Source organism: Poecilia formosa, unplaced genomic scaffold, assembly GCF_000485575.1.
Source record: "Poecilia formosa unplaced genomic scaffold, Poecilia_formosa-5.1.2 Scaffold1, whole genome shotgun sequence".
Taxonomy (NCBI): Eukaryota; Metazoa; Chordata; class Actinopteri; order Cyprinodontiformes; family Poeciliidae; genus Poecilia; species Poecilia formosa.
The window spans coordinates 1122875-1144932 of NW_006799940.1; the positions used below are offsets into that span (position 1 = coordinate 1122875).

Sequence of the window (22058 nt, forward strand, 5' to 3'; positions counted from 1 at the left end):
TTCAGAAACATTAACAGGCTAATTCCTGATCCCAGGCAACACGGCGCCCGAGCGGAGCGCGACGCAACGCCGCCTCCAGCCGAGCGCCATTATCATTTCAAACAGGTTCAACAGTACGGTGACAATTTAACTGCCCGTGTAATGACATGCTTTAATTACCTCCACCAGGAACCTCTAGCACCTGCACACCACACATTTAGCAGGAGGCAGGGAATGGACTGCACACATGCAGAGAGGCTTTTGCAGAACATTTGTTGATGGCAGCGTTGAAATTATATCGCTGGTCGTGATGGTGACAGCCTTCTTGGTTAACAACCGATCACAAGTTTGTCAAAAGTTGTAATGGTAAATAATTGGTAATCAAAAAATACATGTCCAACACACAATACATTAAGGCTGCAACAAATTATTATTTTAGTTACCGATTACATTATTGATTATTCTGGTGATTAATTGTGTAAAAATAAATTGGCATATTCTGCAGACTTTTTTTAAGCCACTTAAGCCGTTTTTATAGAGACATTTTCTTTTATAGCAAAGGCTAAATAAAAATTAGCTTCAATATGATTGATATAGTCCTTGCAAAGCTCAGCAGTGTCATCTTCTCTGGTTGTGCAGTTCTACCTCCACCACACATGGTGCCAACAGGGTTGGCTCAGCTGCAATATTTGGTAGGATTTAATATTTCAGGTGAAGTTAAGCTCTGCAGAGTATATAAGAATCTGGACAGCTGAACCGACTCCAACGTCTTTCACTGCCCACACCAGGAGCATTTCCTTAGTGACCGAGATCCCAGAGATCATGGAGAGAGATGAGAACATCCCTTAAAAGGTTGACGATTATTCATTGATTATTAATACAATTCACACCAATGAAATAATTAGATATTTTGCCAAAGTCAAGAAACTTTTACCCTGATACTGTGGTGCATGTCCGAGTTAAAACACAAAGCGTTAATTGAAGAAGCGGAAACTAAAGTTACACTCACAATCAGGTGTTTTGGCTGAAATCTGATTTTTTTGCATTGTCGTCCATACTACTAAATAAACATGATGGAAGCTAATAAAAACAAAGCAATAGCATTTTGTGTAGTACTGACTGTTTGGATGTGTAGCCTGAACCAACAGTGGCGAGACTCTGATGCGCTTCAGTGACAAACTCCTTTCATAAGTTCATAATTAAAATTTTCAGCCAACGTTTACATCTGGATTTACCACGTTCGTATTTTTCTGTTGCAGAGTTGTGACACATTAATGACATAAATGCCGGATAAAACTGTTGGATATGCATCCGATTTAATCCCACATATGGAAGTGACACAGATCTGATTTTTTTTAGGGTGAAAACACTGGAATCGTTAAAACTGCGGTGAAAAGGTCAGATATGGGTCGTGTGAGAATGTAGCCAAACTGTTGGTTACCATGACAACTGAACAGAGGCTGGTGGACAGTTAGTGCTGAGTGATGCCGATTTTTTTAAAATCCTCCATTTCCTCTAAATACCTAAAGCACAGTACTACTACATCAACACACACAATTTCATTGTCTTTTGCATTTTTTACACAACTGAAATGAAATCACTTGCTATATTTTCCCTCTGGTGAAAAACGAACAGGAAAATACTTCCTTCGTCGATTTTGCCGTCCCACTGTTGCTTGACAAATATCTGCAGTGTGGATAATACTACAGCCATCTTCAATGAGCTCATTAAAAATTTAAAATCAGTCCTAGTTGGGAACATGGCCATTGTACGTCGATTGCCAAGACAACAAAAACCTGCAGCTTGGATAAACCAGGTGAGGTTTCATGTGTCTCCCCACCTCACTTCATCTTCACAAACAGACTTCTGCACAATGAGTTTAAAAAAAAAAAAAAAGAAGAAGAAGAAGAAGTCTCCATGGCAGCTAAATTTTAATACTGGTTACACGTTCAAGAACGCTAAAGCCATGTAATCGAATACTAGCCATTCACGGTGTGGTGGTTTGTTTAAGCTGCTGTTGAGACTAAGCCACTGACGTGAGGAGGATAAATACGGGGATTTATTCATGTTTTGTGCTTACAGGAAGCCTCAAAGAATCGACAGGCAAATAAACCAGGTTCATTTGGTCACCAAAACAATACTTTTCATGACTGTAGACGCCTTAATCAGCTGCCGCTCTTCAAAAAAAACTTCACAAAAAAGTGTTAAAATTTAGGCAGAATCTGAAAAAAAAAAAGAAAAAAACTTAACGGCTTTTGCTTTCTGTGTTACGGTTTAAACAAGCTGCTTTGTAAGATATCTGGGTAAGGAGGGCAGCACTAGAGGGATTATGATGCATTTTCTACAGAATGAAATGTCTCTAAAGTTAAAAGAAAAAAACCTTAACCATAATCAAAAACAGATATACCACTTTACGATGTTTTAGGCAACCAATTAGTTCCCTGCTCTGATCTGTGATGGAAATCCAAACACTTCATAAAACACAGTTTCCTTAATCACATGAATAAGACAAAAGGAGTCCAGTAGTTATGGAGAAGCTGTTGTGTTCCTCTTGTACACGCTGTACCTTGTGTGAAATCAGACCGAACAAAAACAAAACGCTCTCATAGGACATCTCTGCAGTCTCCTCCCCAACATTATCGCACAAATATCCAGAAACTTTAGGGTCAGATGGTTCTGATAAGGGCCAAGAAATGCTCCTTCCTCATAGAGGATGTGTGAAGACAAACAGTTCAGGACATTTTGTCAACTTTTTAAACTGGAAACAGAAGAACTTGGACAATTTGAGAGAGCAGAATCCTTAAAACGCAGCTTTGGTTCAAATTTAACCTCTGGGTAAAAATAAAGAGCAGTGACATTTAGCTTTGTGGTAAAAGTTGCAAATAAATAAACTGCGTCATGGCTTGTTAACAGTTTATTGTGATGCAATCTGAACATGTAGAAATTTCTAGTCGCTCTGTTCATAATTTTGCTGACAAGAAACAGACAAAACTTGACTGAACTCAACCACTTTGACAAGCCGATAAATCTTTAGTCCTGTCAAAAAAGACAAAAGTAAAAACCTTCCCATACATCATGTGGACCTTTCCCTGAACTCTCTAAAATATTCAGCAGTTCAGCATTTAATGGTTGAGCTCAGGTTTATTTTATAACAGCCAGAAAGTAAAATATATTCTGAACTGTTTTTTAGATTAAACAATTTATACGTCCAAATGTTCATGCAAATTCTTTGAAGATGTTGGTATTGTAGAGAGTTACGTTCACATGGAACAGTTTATCAAAACATAATGAATTTTAAACAACTTTGAGGAATAAAACTTTACTGTGTAATATTGATTGTGTACGTTTTCCCCCCTTACACATTGCTCAACATGTTCTTTTGTTGAAGGTTTTTCATTACAGTACAATTCATTTGTTTTGATCTATGGCCTGTTATTTTGTATTTGTTTATAGTTTTATTTTGAATTAGCCCCAGGCCTTTCCTCTGATTCAGAGCTCCTTACTGGTGCTGGTTGGAAATGGAGGCAGTTGGCTCTTCAATTTGAGATCCAGCTTAAGATGCACCACTGACTCTCACTCTTTTTGTCACTCTTGTCCAGTCAGCCACGGTTTATGTTAAATAAATCCAATTTTAATGTGTTGCTTCCCTTTATTTTTATGGTTTTGGAGCCAGACCATAAATTGGGGGCTCGTCTGGGATCTGTCGCAGTGACCCATGTATGTTATGCATTTTTAGTTGTTTATGCTGTGGATCCTAGGAACAAGTAGATGCAGGGAACAGAAACTAATTGGGATCCAAATTAAAGTTTAGACTTGGACTACACCAGAAACAAAAAGCAGGACTTATTGTGTACTGCCCCTCTGAACGCGAGTAAAGCTGCTAGATGCAGACTTAAGACATAAATAACACCCTCAGCATGACTGGTGGAAAAAGAAGACCTCTCCTAACAAAACGTCACGTCACCTTGGGAGCGCAGACCGACCGGCTAATTGCATAATCAATACAGAGCCGAGCTGAACCACAGGTGAGACTCGTGCGAGTGGTTTTCCACGCCGCAGCGCTGGGACCAGAGGAGGATGGGTGGGAGAGCGAGTGGGGGAGGGAGGGAGCCACAGATAATTGTTTACTGGAGGCCTATGCACGCCGTCTCCTAGCAACAGCTTTGACGAGCTCCATATCAGGTGTGGCTAACCATGACGGCGTGCATTAGCTTCCAGTTGGCTGCATCCAAAACATGGACACTTGATCTCTCACGAGTAAAAACAGGTAAACGGAGTTAAAGAGGTTCTACCTGCAGGAGTGAATTCAGATAGGAGAATCAGAGAAATTCTTATGGGGAAGTTCAGTTAAAATCTTTTTAAACACGAGACCTACTTGGAGTTTTTTGGCAATATTTCCAACCCAAAGTTGCTTTTAAATGACGTTATGCAATGAGGCAACTGCACTGCAAAAATACTAAATCTTACCAAGTCTTGCACTTGAAATAAGACAAAAATAACTTTTCAGGAAGATAAACAAGCTTGTTTTAAGTCACTATATCTGGAATACAGATGGAAAAAGTACCAGCTCCATTGACAGAACATTTCTTTCCACTGAAAATGGGAAAAATGTGTTACTAATGAAAAAAAATATGCAAGATGTACCTCACTGGAAACTACTTTTAACTTAGAACGGTTGAAATAAGATGGGACTAAGACATTTGAACTAGGAACTAGGCAAAAATACTTGGTAATATTTTGTTTTTGCAGATTTATTATGTGAAAACAATGAAATTAAGTGATTAAGAATTTTATTTAAAATCTGCACAATTGTAATTTTTTTTCAAACACACCGACTAAAAGTGATTAAAATATGTTCTCAGCTTGTAATTAATTATCTTAGTAGAAAACAGGCGATATAGAGGCTGTTTGGTTCAGAAACGGCACAAACAGCAAAGCAGCACATAACTCCGTCTGTTTAGAACGGTTCAAGTCGTTACGTTGCACAAATTTGCTCCTAAAAAAAAAATAAGTGCTTCTCCAAAATTTGCTAATAAAAACCGACACTTCAGTCAATATTTGTTTGTCAAATGAAGTTCAGTTTTGTTTTTCTATCAGCAATATTTCTACAGCACCAACCAATCAGGTCAAGAAAACATTTGATTTGAATTAACAGCTAAACGCTCGTCCAGGAGTTAAATAGGTTTCCGTTTTCAAAGTTCCAACAAAAAATAAATAAATAAATAAAAGTTATTCGTAACTAAGATAAATGCATCATTTCATGCAAATGCATCAGTGGGAACAATTGGATTAAATGATTTCTCGCATAACTGACCTGCCAAGCTACAGATGAAGGAGTTTAATTCCAATTTCCACAGATATCTTCCATATTCTTGTCCTCCAGCAAAAGAAATTAAGAAGCGTGACAGGAGCATAAAGTAAGCATTAAAGGAGCAGCGTGTAGCACGTAAGAGCGCAGGGACAAAAGCCAAGACCAAATACTTTGGGTTTGAGCCAAGAAAAGCTGTTTTCCACAGGTCTGTGCAGGTTAGAAAACAGTTGATTTAATGAAAGGGTAAATGTCAATCTCTCCCTACAAATGAAAGGCTTAGGTGCTTCTGTAAACCTCTGTACGTCTAAATTTAACTGAAAACCTGAGCAATTCAGCTTTTTCTCCAGATTCACTGCAGTCCTGCCTGACTACACGCCTCCGGCAGAGAGAGAGGACGGAGGTTTGACACATCGTCCGAGTCCAGATACAGTTACAGACAGGCTCACGTCAAACGGACGTCCGGTGCGCCGATGTGGCCGGCGGGCGAGGAGGGACAGGCAGAGAAATTTCACCAGCAATTTCATTAGCGACCAGATGGATGTAGGACACGTCTTTCCCCCTCCATTCATGCTCCTGGAGTGCACAAGCAGCACCAAACAACCAAATGGAAACTCAATCAGGCCGGACAGACGAGACCCTGACTTGGTCAGCTGCCTGCCAAACTGGGCTAATGCTTGACGTGACTTCCAGCTAATCAATTAGACACAAGCGACGTTTCAAAACGCAAAAAATGTGGTCATAGCTGCAGCATGCAGCTTCTTTTTCTAATAAGTCTTTTACATATTTGTTCAAACCATCACTAGGTTGTGACAGAATGGAATGAGAGAGAAACTGAAAAATCAAGGCCAAAAACAACCAATCAGAACCAGGAGGAAGGTTTCAGCGTCATGCTGAATGAGCTAAAGGTGGAGAAACGACTTATTACAGGAAAACTGTTTCTGTCGTCACTGGTGGCTATGCTAACTAGCCTTAGCATTCATGACGGGGAAGAAGTTGCATCGTAGCAGAGCGTAAGGTAGGAGAGTGTGATCAGCGCTACGGGTCCAGTCTTCTGGCCGATTAACGACCTTTTAAAAAGCCTGACCTGCCAGGTTTATTTTGATCAACAGCATTTTTTTTCTCGGTCTGAAATGTCACTAATTTTGGCAACAAAGTGACTATTAACTGCAAATGTGCAGACGACCTGGTGGGTCGGTGTATCGGTCAAACCTCTCAAAGAAGAGCAGAAGACAGTGGCTGATTTTTAGATCTTAAATAAATCTTGGGATAAGATCGGCTTATCCGATCTTATCCCAAGATCGGATAAGCCTGAACGTATCGGCCAATCAGAGATCTGAGCAGATAAATCAGCTTGTTGATAAGTCAGTGCACTTTTAGCGTACAACAGCTTGATTGACAGCGCTAAGACCCTCCTCTTGGCTCTGATTGGTTGGTGTTTTTCTGCAGTTGGCGCTGCAGTACCGCCATTTTGTTTTTTCCAGATTATCCATTTTATGCTGTCATGACAAAAAATGTTAATATGTAAAAAATCTTTTACTAAAGTTACATACTGTAGCTTTAAGACTGTTTTGCATATCCATACTCAAAAAAAATATGATGGATTAACACAAACCAGTGATGACCAATGTTTCAGGATCACTACAGGAAATTAAAACAATAAATGGTTTTTTATGCCCATCAGGACTTCATGATTTAAAATGTTTGCTGCAAATCAATCAGGAAAACCTTCAATTTCCTAATTAAACTCCGACAATATCCGTAATGCATCTTAGACCTGGATACGACGAGGCCTGTTAATTCATCACATGGCAAATTAAAACAAGCCCAATAATTTCCATTTCCCTGATTTATCGTGTTCCTCATTTCTCCCTTTCGACCAAAAATTGGATGATAAAACTTTTCAGTCTGATGTGTCAGCCGAACATTTATGGAGACTTCCATAATTCATTATATTTGTCGTTTCATTTATTTTGGATACTTAAAATGTCATTAGAATTTAAAGTTTATCCATCTTTGAGAAAGTATTCTTCCTTTATTGTTATATTCACTGCAAAAACGGAAAATCTTACCAGGTATTTTTGGTCTAGTTTCTAGTACAAATATCTTAATTCACTTGAAAGAAGACAAAACTAACTTTTTGGCAAGATATAAGAGTTTCTTTTAAGTCAATAATTTCTTATCAATGAGAAAAATACTGGTTCCAATGGCAAATTATTTAACTTGTAACAAGACATTTTTCCTATGTCATAAGTGAAATAATCTGCCAATGCAACCAGAGCTTTTTACTTGTAAGTTAGTACATTTGAAATAAGACAAAACTAATATAGTTGCACTAGAAACTAGACCAAAAATACTTGGTAAGATTTTGTGTGTTTGCAGTGAAAAAGGTCTCAAAAACAACAACATCATCATTTATCACTAAATTTGTTAGCTACAGCCCAAGTTCAAACATCTCCATCAATAAAAGCATCTCTAGTCGAAACAAAACAATTCCTGCTCCGCTGTATTCCCGGACGTCTCCTGAAGTCTGCTCCAAGACGGCGCGCCTCGCCCGTTAGCTGGCCGGATGACTCGGCTAACAGCACACTGCATCTTTGTCTCTGGAGTGAGGACAGCAACGACGCCACGGCCAGTGACCCCCACAAGCTTGTTGTGACATCTGGCACTGGAATAGTGCAACGTTATCAGCTGGGACACTTAACAGAAGGACAACACACCAGAATAACCCTCTTCACCTCTGCCTCCAGGCGTCTGCCAGGGAGCCAAACAACAGCCTTCTCAGCGGGCTGCTTCTCTGAGCAAGGCGAGGAGTTAATCCACAGAAAGCAGAAGCTCAGGTGGTGAGAAAAAAAAAGAAGAAGAGGAAAAACACCTGACTGTGTAGACGGCAGCCTCATTGCTTTAACATATGGCCTTTAGTGTTTGAAATTACACCTCTTGGCATTTTCCCCTGAAGCTAAGAAATGTGTTAACAAGGCAGTTGGTTCAGAATGGGATCTGCTATGGAGACAGACGTGTTCCTGTCAAGAAACCTCGTAAATATGATATTAAAACTCAGTAAACCAGGATTTGAAAGTTAAAATAGAATTGGGGCTCACCTAAGATTGCAGCTCATTGGTCAATAATATGTAATTATTGATTAGTTTTGTTGCTTTATATTAAAATACAGCCAAATTGGTGGCGTGATATTTCCTGTTTTATCCACAGTTTTCTCTCCTCGTCGTCGTTTATTAATTTTTAAGAACATTAGCGGGACCTTTAACTGCAGCTGCGGCAGTTACTCAACAGGCTGTTGCTAGGTAACCAAGGAACGAGAGGGAGTTGCTAGGCAACCAAAGAGTGAGAGAGATAGTTGATCCCAAACAAGCGTAGTTAGCCATGACAGGTTGAGCAGCTAAAAGTTCAGTGAAATTATTGAATATCAGACATATTATTTATTGATAGTCTATCACAATATTGATTTATTGTCCATCCCTAACTAAAATAATTATTGATAATCTAATTTTTGACCTAACAAAGTTAAATTTTAAGTAGAATAATCTTCATATTGGTGTTGGGCACTTACCTCATTTGTTTATCACGATAAATTTAAAATTTTTATTTACTATTGTCACGACAAATTCCAATTATTGACATTTAAAGGAAACCCTAAAACTACCCAGATCATCAGGATTGTCGTTTTTACTGTTTGTTCAATAAAAGTTGCATCAATCAATTTGAAAGAATAATTAAGTGCAGTTTAGCGATACAAATTATACTTTTCTATTTGACTGGTGTCCCAAACAAGCCCATTACAATAGGAATGTTTTTCAAGAGCAGCATTTGTGTTCACACACACCTCTACATGTTCCAGTTGAAAACACAATAAGTAGCTTTAAAAACTTAACAAATCTGCAGCTACGAAGCGTAGATTCATGTCGTCTCCCTGAGCCAAGATCATCAGCTATCACTCATCCACAGTCAAACAAGCTTAATTGCCCTGAAGGGGCCACCAGGGGCCACCTGGCACCCTCAGCAGGAGAGGAGGAGCAGGGGGAGGAGAGGTGTCAAAACCAGCCAGAACCACCGCCGGCAGGCATCGCTCACTTCAGCTGAACGCATGATTCAACCTTATGGGATAATGTCAGCCATTCATCATGCTTTTTTCTTCCTGGTTTATTAAATGGAGCATCCAACACCTAACAGCAGGCGCACCTCACTCTCACACACCTGTGAAAGCTCGTCAGTTTGCTCCTGCTTTGCATATAAAACAAAATGAGTAGGTAAAAAAAGAACTGTCTTGTATTTGGAGTGAAATACGGTTGGGTCCTCCTGAACGTGGAAGTAAAAAAATGCGTCGACGTGACAGTTTCTCCACAGAGCTTGTAGTTCCCCGCTTTGATAAAGATCTCAGTAGGAAAACACTTTCTGATTGCTCCATCATGGCCCCAGCAGGTGCAAACTGGTGAACCGGAACAACCCTGAGAGTTTTATTTGCCCATATAGGGGCAAGTTTAAAATATGCAAAAACACAGCAACAAAGCTTACAATAGTCCTACACTTAAACATCCAAACATTGTTTCTCCAGCAAAACAAAATCAATCAAAATCAGACAGTTAATATCCACATTAAGGAGACATTTGGCATCAATCTCATGGTGTAAAATGAGTTTAATGTAGCTAAAATTAATGAAAATTCAGCTTATGGTCAACTTAAAAATGCATCTCAAGAAGGTGCATGGATTTTCAACTCCAAAATAAATTTTCAACTGCAAAATGCAGATGTTTTTTTGGATATGCAGTCGCCATTGAAGGAATAAATTAGAAATTATCCAACAAACATGCAACGAAGCTTGCAATAGTTCATCAAATGTCGTCTGTTCCTGAAATCAAATCGTTTCTCAACCAAACACTTGATATCCACTTTTGGCATCAATCTCATGGTGCAAACTGAGTTTTATGTTGCTGAAATTCATGACTAAACATCCCGAGAAGGTGCATGCATTTTCAACTTCAAATAAAAATGCATTTAGCCGCAACAATGCATTTTTTTGATAAGTAGTCTCTATTGGAAATTATCCAGTAAACATGAGAATGTGCACACAGACATTTGATGCTCCAACTGGTTTTGAAATTCAGAAAATAACCAACATTTGGAAAGAATCCATTTATCCAGCCATCTAAAAATAAATCCACTTCAGAGTGAAGTGTGATTTCGCTTCAGGTGTGCACAAATGACACTTCTTAAAAATAAAGGTGTCAGGAGAAGCTCACTCACCAGCCAGGCGAACTGGAAGGGAATCACGATCTTTCCGGCTTCGTCGCTCTTCGCGTTGTTCTTGGCGGCCTGGAAAGAAAACGTATTCCCGCCGAGGACCGGCGTAGCTCCGGCTCCGAAGGTGCAGGCCCCGGTGGTGGTGACCTCCATCTGGTACTCCTTCAGGCACACTCTCAGGTAGGTGTCGCACTCGTCCCGGGTGCAGCGCAGGTCCTGGGGACTCCTGGGGCCGTCGCAGCACTCCCCGTCCGCCAGCTCGCCGTTCACATTCTCCACGGAGATCAGCTGCAGCTCAAAATAGCCGGTTGACTGGGACACCTGGAAACAACGAGGCCAAAATTAAATGCAGTGGGGTGGCGCCCCCCTCTTCACTCCTTTAGAGAATTAAAAAAAAAAAAAACCAGACCACAATAGCATTTGTGCAGCTAAAAAAAAGCAGTCGCGTCTAGAAAGTTGTCAAGGTGCAATCAGATCATGGGAAAGACGCAAAAGCTGATTTTTATTCATTTATATAAATAGTATCGGTACTAGACATGAATTTTTAAAGTGGTTTGACAGGACTTGTAGCTTAAGTGTTCAGACGGTGATAATTACAGAGAACACTCATAAAAAACATGGACACAGGAGCGCAGAGCCAGAGGTGGGGCAGGAAATTTATACAGGTTGGCACCACTTGGGTGGCAACATTGGTCTAAAGTCAGGCAGGTGGCCAAACTGGGAGCTTTCATCCTTCCAGTTGCTTCAATTTACACAAAGGCTTTCACAACAATCTCATAAATAAAACGTTAATACCACACAAATAAATCAAAACCTCAGTTTATTGGGCATACAGAGTAATTTGTGGGGCACTAAAACCAGGTGTGGGTTGGTGATTGCTCATCCCAACGAACATATTATCCAAACTTGTCTTCTCATCTGCTAGATTCATACTGGTTCCATTTATTTCCATGTAGGTTGTGCGTCTAGATTGGGGTCAGGACATTTATAAGCCCCCCTTGGTGGCGCCAGATGCATAACTGGTCTCACTGGGTCCAAATTAAGGGCAATAATGAGGCTTCTCCCCCCCCATCTCAGCATGAATGAAGCAGGTGAGCACGCAAATTATCCACCGCAGCGGCCAATTGATGCAAAGCAGCAACTTCCAACTTGTGCGGCGACACTTTGCATGCAGGGATTTCACACCAGCAGCTCCATTAACCGCGGCTGCAAACCTCAACCGCGATGCAACTTCCAACTTGTTCCGTCCGGGCCTCATTGTCACCCGCAAATAACTGAGATTAAGAGGGAGAATCCGAGAGGGACACGGAGAGCAGCCGCTACCAGCTCCCCGGACCGGAGTCTTGTCATGGTAACACGATCACATGCTCCACAACTGAAGGGCTACGCAATTCAATTATCGATTAATGTGACGCGAATATGCAGCAAATCCATCTCAAACCCACGCCCACCAAGTTTCATCTCGTTTAATTTATTTACAGAGGAATATATATATTTTTTTTCCCCAAAAAGAGCGTGCCTGTGTGCAGGGGAGGGGGGATAAAATCAGAGTCTCCTTACCTTCGTCCATAACGTCAACAGCAGGCACACTATTGGGAGGCAATTCCTAATCCTGGTGCGGTTCCACATGCCTCCGATTAATTAGAGTGACATGTGAGGGAGGGAGGGAGGACAGAGAAGCGATAAGAAACGGACAAACAGCCGCGGAGCCGGCGACCAGTCCCTCCTCTGCTGACATGCAAATCCACAATATTTCACATGCGCTGCCGTCCTCTCCGCCGTGGCAGATCCTCACCGAGGCATTACGGATTGCGGCGCACTGATGGCTCCACGCACGGCAGCGTCCCTCCGTCAAATCTCTCCACACAGCAACTGAGATGTTTCGCAGTCACAGCCTGAGGAGAGGATGTCTGCTTTGATTGGCAGCTCCGCAAACCATTTACAAATTGGCCTGCAGGCAGTCTCTGAGCCAACCGGATTAGGGGGCGGACAATAGTATAATAAACCCCCCCTCCTCCTCCTCCTCTTCCTCCTCCTTCTCTTCTTCTCCTCCTGTACCTCCTCCTCCTCCTCACAAAACTTGGATTTCTGTTCTATTGAGCTTCACTTTAGACGGCGCGCAAACAAAGCGGGGCTCGACTTTAATTAAACGCTGCTGCAAAGGCGTCACATTTCTTTTAGTTCATGAACTAAAACAAGTTGATATAAGTTATTTTAGATGATTATGACAATATAAAATGAATAGCCCATAGCATAGTATGATAGTCTACTAATATATTTGTTGAAACTCTTTAATTTATTGCAGTTTAACTTAAAATTATATATTTTCTAAGCGATTAATTAGCGTTAAAAGGTCAAATTGCCCCTTAAAAACCAGCGCTTACAAGCAATGGAGTTGCAGCAGTTTAGAGCGCCCTCTACTGTCCATGCAACTTTAAGACATACGTGATTCCATTATGACCACTGACAGGTGAAATGAATAACACTGATTATTTTTATTAACACAGCAGTCTATTTGTTTTATTTTGCACTTTAAAAACGCGACAACATTGAAAGAAATCTAAAAGGAAACAAAACAGCTGATTTTAAAAATGCAGAAATGCTCAATTCTACCTGGAAATATCACAAAACTATAAAATTAAACAATCTGCACAATTTTTACATAATTTCAGTGGATTTAGACAACTGCAAGCAGCTGGACACGAAAAGCAGACCGATTATAAGTTAATATTACATTATTTATAAGTAAGTTTCCATCAAAAGACATTTTCTTTTAAATTGTCCCATAACGGTTTGCAACTATTTATCAAATAAAAACTTAATTGTGCTTATAATAAAATAGAAAATGCAGATTATTTATCTGTCTACATCAACATGAGTCTGAATGCAAGTTAAATGTATTTTTTATAATAAAAATGGTTAAGATTTTAAATCGTTTTTAAGTTTATTTTAGGAATGAGAATTGCTTTATATTGACAGTTAAAATAGATGAAGATAACTAAACTAAGGAGTAAATAAAGCAGAAAAAAATTGAGAATAAGAGATTTCAGAGTCAATATTAATATTTGTGCGTAGAAAGCAACAGCAGGTTAATTTACAAGTTAAATCAAAGCATTGAAAAATGTGGAAATAAAAGCTGGGAGGTTATTTGCAGACAGCAGCATTAATTAGAGAGCAGCAAGTTATAAAGTCTAACAGCTACTGGGAGGAAGGATCTGCTATAATGCTCCTTTACGCACGTAGGACGCTGCAGAAAGGTAAACATCCAACTCTAAGTTTTTATCCCCATGAAAATATATATTTTTTCTGAAACCGTATTTAAATAGGTTTTCAGTTAAAATATTCCATTAAAATGGCATCAATTTTACCATTTTGCATGTTGGTTATCCTTGTCACGCTGAATTTTGGCCAATTAAGCTTCAACTATAATCCTCTCTGAACCTTTGACTGTTTTTCTTCTAAAAAAATAAAAATAGTTGAGCCAATTTAAATGTATTGATGCTCCGATATTTTCTGGAATATTAAGGTCAGGTCATTCCAGGATTAACAAATTCTGGATTATATAAGGTATTTCTCCACGTTCCCACCATCTGAACCAAACTGTTCACCTGGGAAGTTCAGAAACAAACCAGGAACTGAAACCTGCAGAAACATATTCATGTCATCCAGGACCAAGACAAAACTCCAATAAATAAAAATTCAGTTATTTAGCCACATTGACAAGAACTATAGCATGAAGGAATCAGATTAGGGCTTTAAGGCTTACGAGGGATACATCAGGCAGCGCTGAAGTTTAAAGTTTATGTGTTAGAAGCAGGAAATGGGCCCACATGCGGATCAGAGTGAGTTTTACAAGGACCAAGATGCTTCAACTTCTGGGTCAGAATGTTTCCAAAATTACAGCTCTAGTGGTTGAATATCTATCAAAAACAGTCCAATGAAGAAACAGTGTTGAACTGGAAACATGACTGGTCAAGGCTAACGGATCACAGATGAGCCAGTGCAGCTCAGTTGCTAAAGAAGCTAATGCTAGTTCTGACAGAAAGACGTCGGATACGTCTTGGCAGCTTGTTGTGCATGTGGGTTCGCTGGAGGAATGAGCTGTTTGAGAAATGTTCCCGGGTCTTGGTAGCTTTAACCCTCACTGCTGCAGAACAAGAACACCCTTTGTTGTTTAAAAGTTTTAGCACCACAGTGGTGTTTATTGAGCAGTAAATAGGGTGGAGAGAGAAGGAGAAGACATGCAGCTAATGATCCGAGACCAGAACTTAAACCCAGAACCGCATCAGTGACTAGAATCTACCCATGATGCGTGTTGACTACCACCGGAGCCACTCACTGCCCCGAGCACACCCTTTTGTGGCAACCGTGTTCCCTGTTTAGCATATAAGAGACGCAGTAAAAGTTCAAATGAGAGGTGACAAGAAAATCCACAAGAAAATCCACCGCAGACAAGAAAATATTCAGACCCAGAAAGAGTCAAATTTGCACCTTTAAGAGGCCGACATTGTACCATCTACAAGAAAACACTGCAGTCTATATAACAAACTAATTTATGTAAAAACATAAAGGAAAAACTCCAGTTAGCTTTTAAAGGCCATTTGTGGCTCCTGATTACAGTTAAAATTGGTGCAAATATGACCCTCAAGTATGTTAATCGGATGCAGATGGACACTTTTCGTAATTCTTAAAGATGAAAAATCCATGATAAGTTAATATCTGAAATAGAAAATGAACAAATTAATGAATTTTTTCTTTTATTTTTATTTGATGCCTCAAATATCCAGCAATGTTTTACTCAGAAACTCACTGGGACTAAACACACTGAAGGTTTTAAAACAAAACTATAATTTTTGTTGCTGGAAATGAACTCAGTCAAGAGACAAAGAAAATAGAAAACGACTGGTTCAAAAAAGTTAAATAAATGTAAACATTGAGGAAAATGTCATACTAATGTTGGTTTATGTAAGAATCAAGTTTATTTGTAAAGCACATTTCAGCAGCAAGGGGCTTTACATAATAAAAACAGTCAACGATTTAACAGACGTTACATTTTGATGTGATCATACACGCCAAATATGTTGGTCAATGTTTCATTTATTATGGTTCAACAGCAACTCTAAACAGGTGGGTTTTGGTTTGAAGGAACTCAGTGTTTCAGCTGATATAATTCACAGTAACACTATTTTGGTGTTTTTTAATGGAGAGAAAATCTTAATTTTGGTCCTTGAGGACTTTCAACTTCAGGATTTTGGCAAAAAGTTTGCACACCACTGGCATAGATTCTTAAAATATGTCATTCTCTACAGTAGAATCCAATCGTAGGTGATATTTTTCCGGATGTCCCTGTGCAGGATGAGAAGCTGCCAATCAAAGAGGAGGTGACAGCCGCCCTCCCTTCTCTCTGCATGTCACTGTCTCGCTCTCATCAGCCGACTGCCAAACGTCAGATAGGCCCCAAAGGATGCTGCAGATAGCCTGAGCCGCTGCAGACGCTTGGACTGGAACGTTTCACAGGCGCATGTAAGTAGGCTTAAGGCGGATCGCACTTAATGAAGGATCTTAGGTAGTGAGGGAGATGATGTGTCAGTGACAGGGTTATGACAAGTTTTGGGTTTGTCTTTACAGTTTGCCTAATTCATTTTAGTTTTTAAAGTGTGCTTGCTAGTTTTTATTAGCTAATGTTCATCTTTAGTTTAGCTTTTATTAGTTATAACAGTAGTTTTAGTTTTTTCATACTTTGGTTAATTTTTAGGTGCATGATTCAAAAAGTATTGTACTCTGATTATGTATAAACTGATTGGGTCATAAATACTCAACAGCAGGTTCATCTTTTCAAAAATGTATTAAATTATTGTTGAACAACCAACTGACTGGTGTTTTCTCCCAACTTTCGCAGTAGCCATTTTTCACCTGGACTAGCCTGGAGGGCCGTAATTTGCCGACAGCTGACGTAAACTGGTTCACATCAGTTCGAAAAATAAAGTCAAAAACACGAAAACGAAGGATATTATATTTATAACTTAGGTTGTTTATAAACATACTATATAGGTCCAGATAGTTATGGTTTTTCTTCAATATAATAGCGGCAGGCAGGCAGGTTGTGTTAGCCCTTCCGACGTTAGCAGCGTCTCCACAGCTTCTCCTCCCGCCTGGCTTAACAGAGAACATCCGGGTACATTTCAAAATAAGAGTATTGTATAAAGCACATCGTTTTATTGAATTAACCCTAGTCATTTTTCAGAAATGTTTATAAGAAAGGAGAGCTAAATGTTGATACCTTGCCATTACAATAAAGACAAAAGTTTGTTTTGGTTACTAAAATAATCATCATCAGCAGCTGAAATAAAAAAGACGTTTAAAAAAAAAACATTATTTAAAAAAAGTTACTTAAACTGGCTTTTAGGCAAAGAAATTGTATCCTTAACTTCTTAATCAATTTTTATAGCAATCACCACAGATTATTTCTGTAAGTTTCAGAAAGATTTCTGCTCCTGGAACTAACCAATCAGTTTTTAGTTATTTGTTTATTTAGTTTATTTGATAGGTTAAAAACACACATTTACATAGAAAAACTTGACAAGTGTTTATATTTCAAAACAGACCTGCATAAAGCGCATTTTGCATCCCACACCGGAATTTGTTGAGACCGTTTCTCCTTCCCGTTCTGGTATGACTCCGCCATCTTGTTTCTATCAACGGCACCGTTTAAAGATGACCAGCGGCGCCCTCTTCTGGATGGCGGCCAACTACAACACTGGCATTACGTAAAATCGAAATTATTTGTTAAAATTTCCTGGTAAAACCTCATTATTTAAAGAAATTGTTACACATTTCTTTCGTGACTGATGGGAAATTCAGCTTTATTAAGTATTATTCTCATGTCATGGTAAAAATGATATGCAAATTAACACAAAGATTAGTTTCTCTGTGCTACTATTATGTTATTGGTAGCTTATTTTTTTATCTTACTATCATTAGTTTTATTTTTCTCTGTTTTTTATTTTTATTTATTGTTATATAACACAGATTAATAATAATTTCTAGGTGTACATTGACAAGGAGTTGGTAATTATTCTGATGTTGTATGTCTGGTTGTTAATTACAATTCTCATTATTACTATTATTATTATCCATAGATTTTCTTGTCTTGCTACGTGTTAGTTTGTGACCATTTTGTTTATGTAATATAATTTATTTGTTGTCTCTTTAGCCCAATCTAGGTACATGAATATTATAACATGGTTTCAATTACAAATTTTTGGTTTATTGAATTGGTAAGAATTATATTTCATTAAATTGAAATAAGGGGTAGGATTAAATAAATATTCACTTCTTCCTACACCTTGTCAAACAGAAAAGTAGTGGTAAACAAATCATTTTGTTCTTGGTTACATATACACATGTTTTCTCTGTCCTACTGATTGCTTGATTGAAATAAATTAAATCAAATAAAGACCAAAGCATTTTTCTAAGAATTTAATCTTTTTTTTTGATCTATTAAAGCTGCATAAGAACATGTTTCTAATAACTTCAGATTTTATCGTCTTTAATGAGCCTCAGCTTTATCCCATCATATCTGTAAAGTCACGAAACACTAATATTAGCAGCAAACTGGTGCATCCCCTGAATCCTAACACCTACCACAGGGCCTGGGGCTGCGTGTGCCTACCTTGTCTTTCTGTTTGCACACACCGCATGCGCCGGGTGAGGAGTGTGCATGTGTGTCGAAGGAGAGAGGATTATGAGTGGGAGCACTGTGGGGGGTGCACCAGCCTCCAGGGGGGGAGGTGAAGTGGATTTCTTCTCTCATCCATTTTTCATGGCTCTTCTCCTTTCAGATCTGCAGCCTCTGTACATACGGCTGACGGGTCGATTCTCTTTTATCTTTAAGCATCTTTTGGGGACTTCTCCACATGTGTCTGCTGGTGTGATGGAGGCAGGGATGGGTCAAGGTCGAAGCCCGCTGTTTTTAATCAAGCTCTAATGGCCACTTCACATCACTGCCCACAAAGACGACGCTCGATTGCTGATGTTTTCTCGTTTTTAATTGGATCGGGAAGCTTCATCAGCTTCCTCTGATGGTCACAGGATACCAAGTTCTAAATATTTTAGTGAAATCTATGTTTTCTGCACGGCAGATGGTTGCAACTGAAAGGAATATTATGGCGGGCGTGGATAAACGGTACTGTTTAGTAGCAGTTTTTGTCCCCAGTGGGTTAATTCACACACATATGTCCTTTGAAAGGGGCTAAATATTTAACAATATTTGCTTCTGACCTCTAAAATTCACTCACAAAATTTAATAAAGTGTTTCTGGTGCAAATATCTTAGTTTGCAAGAAATAAGTCAAAACTAATTCACAAGCAACTTTCCGGCAAGATACAGGAGCTTCTTAATTCCTTAAACTTAGTTTATAAATCATGGATTACATAGCGACAACAGAACAGGAATCGAACATGGAGAACCAACATTTAGCTTCATGTTGTACAAATCTAGAACTTTACCGGAGAAATGGCTGAAATTCCAGGTGAAGCACTTTGGGGAGATGAAAACTGAACAACTGGAACCAACATTTAGTTTTATAATCAAACATGGAGAACCAACCAACATTTATACTTTTAACACCGGAGACCTGGAGAAACCCGTTAGTTTACAAATCTACAACAAATTTACCATCTACTTAACAACCAGAACAAGAATCAAACATGGAGAACCATATATGTTCCACTAAGAATTAATCTATTTTTGATCTTTAATTATGTATTTAAACATGTATGTAAACCTTCAATATCAAAAATAAACATACAAACCAAAATCTGAACATAGTTCTGAATCCCAAAGCCAAGCAAATAGTGCAATCCTCAACTTCCAAAAGATGTCAACCGAGTTCCTAACTTACCAAATATGCTGGAATATGAAACAAAACATGGATTAAAAATATGACAGAAAGAAGAGGCTTGATGCTAACGGAGCATCAAGTCCTTTTTGTTTCCTACATTCTTTTTCTGAATATTGCCATGTATCTGGATCAGGGCTGTGGAAATCACATTGTAACATTTTATGTTACTTTTGCCCTGATGTTGCTGTCTCCTTTTATTTTTAGTTTTTTTCTATGTAAGTCAGAAATTAGCATCTAGAAATGAAATTTTACGGCTCTACAATTGCCTTCAAGTGGTCAAATAATGATTTGTGAAAAAAAATCAGAAAATATGATAATGCGGTCAGTTCCACTTTCAGATTGAGGAAAATGTATAAATGTCTGAATCAAACCACAAATTACTGCCAAAGCATAATTGAACTATTGTGATTTAAACATTTCAGTGAAACGGTTAAGAATGAGTACATGAATGAAAATGGTGCAAAAAGAAAAACATCAGCTGGATAAACTGAGTCCAAATCAACTTTCATGTTTTTATTTCTTCTTCTATCTTCACCTCAAGCTTTATTGCATTAGATTTTTAGATAAATTTACTTTACACATCTTTATTAGAGGGTGTCGGTGATGGTGGGGGTAAAAACTTTTAAATATTTATCATGATTTAACCTGAAAACATTTGATCAGACATTATAATCAGTAGGTTGTTGGTTGACTGCCAGCTCTAGCCTCTCACAGTGGTAAAGATTACTTTAGTACTGCTGCATTATGTTGAATTTCCATTGGTTTATTTGGAGGTATAAGAGGTAAATTTATGATTTAACTGATAACTTCTGATTTATTTAACAAGCAACTCCGGTAATCTGCAAATGCAGATAAAAAACAGAAGTCATTCTGGCTTTATCCTCCTCTATGACCTCTGAAAAGAAAAAATGTATTGTAGCAACAACTGTTGGTCTAAGTTCAAAGAAACTCTTAACGAACGGTTTTAGAGCTTGGCAATAAAAAGCCAAGGTGTGCACCGTACCTGACAGCTGAGGAATGCAGCTTTTCCAGCACGGCTGCGGATAAACAACCCTGTCGACACAAAGGTTGTTGGCCAGTCGCAACGATTCAGCGTGTTGTGGAGAAAGTGAACGCAGAAGAAGAGTTTTCCTGCAGCAGGTCTAATTAGCGCAACACGATGCGAGGAAGCCATGAAATTACAGTGATGATTACAGTTAACCCACGTTGTTTTAAATTTTATCTGTTTTCCATTATTACACATCAGCCATTTAAAATCTGGATCAGGTGTTAGATTTGCACATAGTAAAATCGCTAGGACAACTGAGATGTGATATTCTAAAGACCGGTTGGCAATGAATTATATTTAAGTGTTTATGAAAAGCTCGGATCCGACATAATGGGTGCGTCCACACTGCAGCCTGAAGTGACCCAATTCTGATGTTTTTGACGTAATGGGACCTGTATCCGATCTTTTCATGGCAGTGTGAACAGCACAGATCAGATTCTTTTTCGAATCTGACCCATATCCGATACGTATCTGATTCAAATGCGACCTAACATTCAGGCCGCATTCATCCAAACTGAACGTCACTGTTTCTCAACAAATCTCACTATTCTGCGTCCTGATATGCGCAAGTGGGAAGAAAAACAACAACCATGACGGATAATATGAGGATTAAGTTGTTAATATGCTGCTCCGGCCGGATAACAACTTCAAATATGTAAGCTAAGCTCCACCGTTAGCCTCCATGTTTACTTCCGCAAACACTGAGCACTTCTTCTTTTTATGGCGGTTGGCAGAACACTGAGAACGCTGACGCTATGGCGCCCTCTGCTGCGCATGCGGGACACTTTCAGGTCGTTTGCCCGTTTACACTGCAAACGGGCAAACGTTTGCAGTGTTTGCCCGTAAACACTGCAAACGTGTGTTTGCAGTGCAAACGTGCAGTGTGAACGGCCCAGGCAAAAAAATCGGAATTGCCAAAAAATCGGAATTGGGTCACTTCAGGCTGCAGTGTGAACGAACCCAATGAGTGTCGGTCCATTCTGACCCAATGGCAACTCAGGCTTTTGAACTTTAAATGACGCCACGGCACAATGGCTGCTTCCTTCCAACTGTTATCCGTTTGTTTTCACCTTGTTGACGTTTCATGCTCACATTATCACAACTGATGGTTTAACCGTTCTCTAATCTACTCAAAATCATCTGCAAAGAAATGTACAGGAGAGGATTAGGGCCAAAGAAGAAGAAGATGACTTTTACTCTGAGTTCAGACTGAGATCTTCTGAGATTGAAGGCAGAATTCTGAAATTAAAGTCAGATTTCTGAGATTAAATGTAGAAATTTGGAGGAAAAAGTCAGAATTCTGAGAAAAAAAATTCAGAATTAAAGACAGTTTTTTTTAGTGCTCTTGATCCTCTTCTGTAGAAAAGCGGTTGTGACAACCAGCAGAGTTTGAGGTTTTACCGAAATGCTTTTTCAGGCTCAAACATAAGGACTAGAATCCTGATGATAACAGGAGTTTACAGGATAACGTACAACTAAATTACAATAATTAAAATTTGAATTAAATTTACCAAAGTGATGCATCATCCTTCCACTGATCCCTCATATTCAGTTAACATGAATAT

The 22058-nt window shown here is 39.0% G+C and overlaps 1 protein-coding gene and 1 long non-coding RNA gene across 3 annotated transcripts in view; one reads left to right on the top strand and one right to left on the bottom strand.

Moving 5' to 3' along the window:
* Positions 1-12534, bottom strand: part of jag2b (jagged canonical Notch ligand 2b) — a 53184-nt gene extending 40650 nt beyond the window's left edge. Inside the window, exons 1-2 of one of the 2 annotated variants that reach the window (XM_007577017.2) lie at positions 12104-12534; positions 10547-10864 (exon numbers count right to left, since the gene is read on the bottom strand). In XM_007577017.2, the coding sequence (XP_007577079.1) occupies positions 10547-10864; positions 12104-12172 (387 nt within the window). In that variant the 5' untranslated portion in view covers positions 12173-12534. The remainder of the gene's footprint in view (positions 1-10546; positions 10865-12103) is intronic. The other variant, XM_007577091.2, reaches the window with a different exon arrangement.
* LOC103155275 (uncharacterized) lies at positions 10863-16545 on the top strand. The gene is made up of 3 exons (XR_478024.2): positions 10863-11894; positions 15898-16066; positions 16443-16545. It is a non-coding gene; the product is annotated as an uncharacterized LOC103155275 (long non-coding RNA).
* The last annotated feature ends 5513 nt before the right edge of the window (positions 16546-22058 follow it).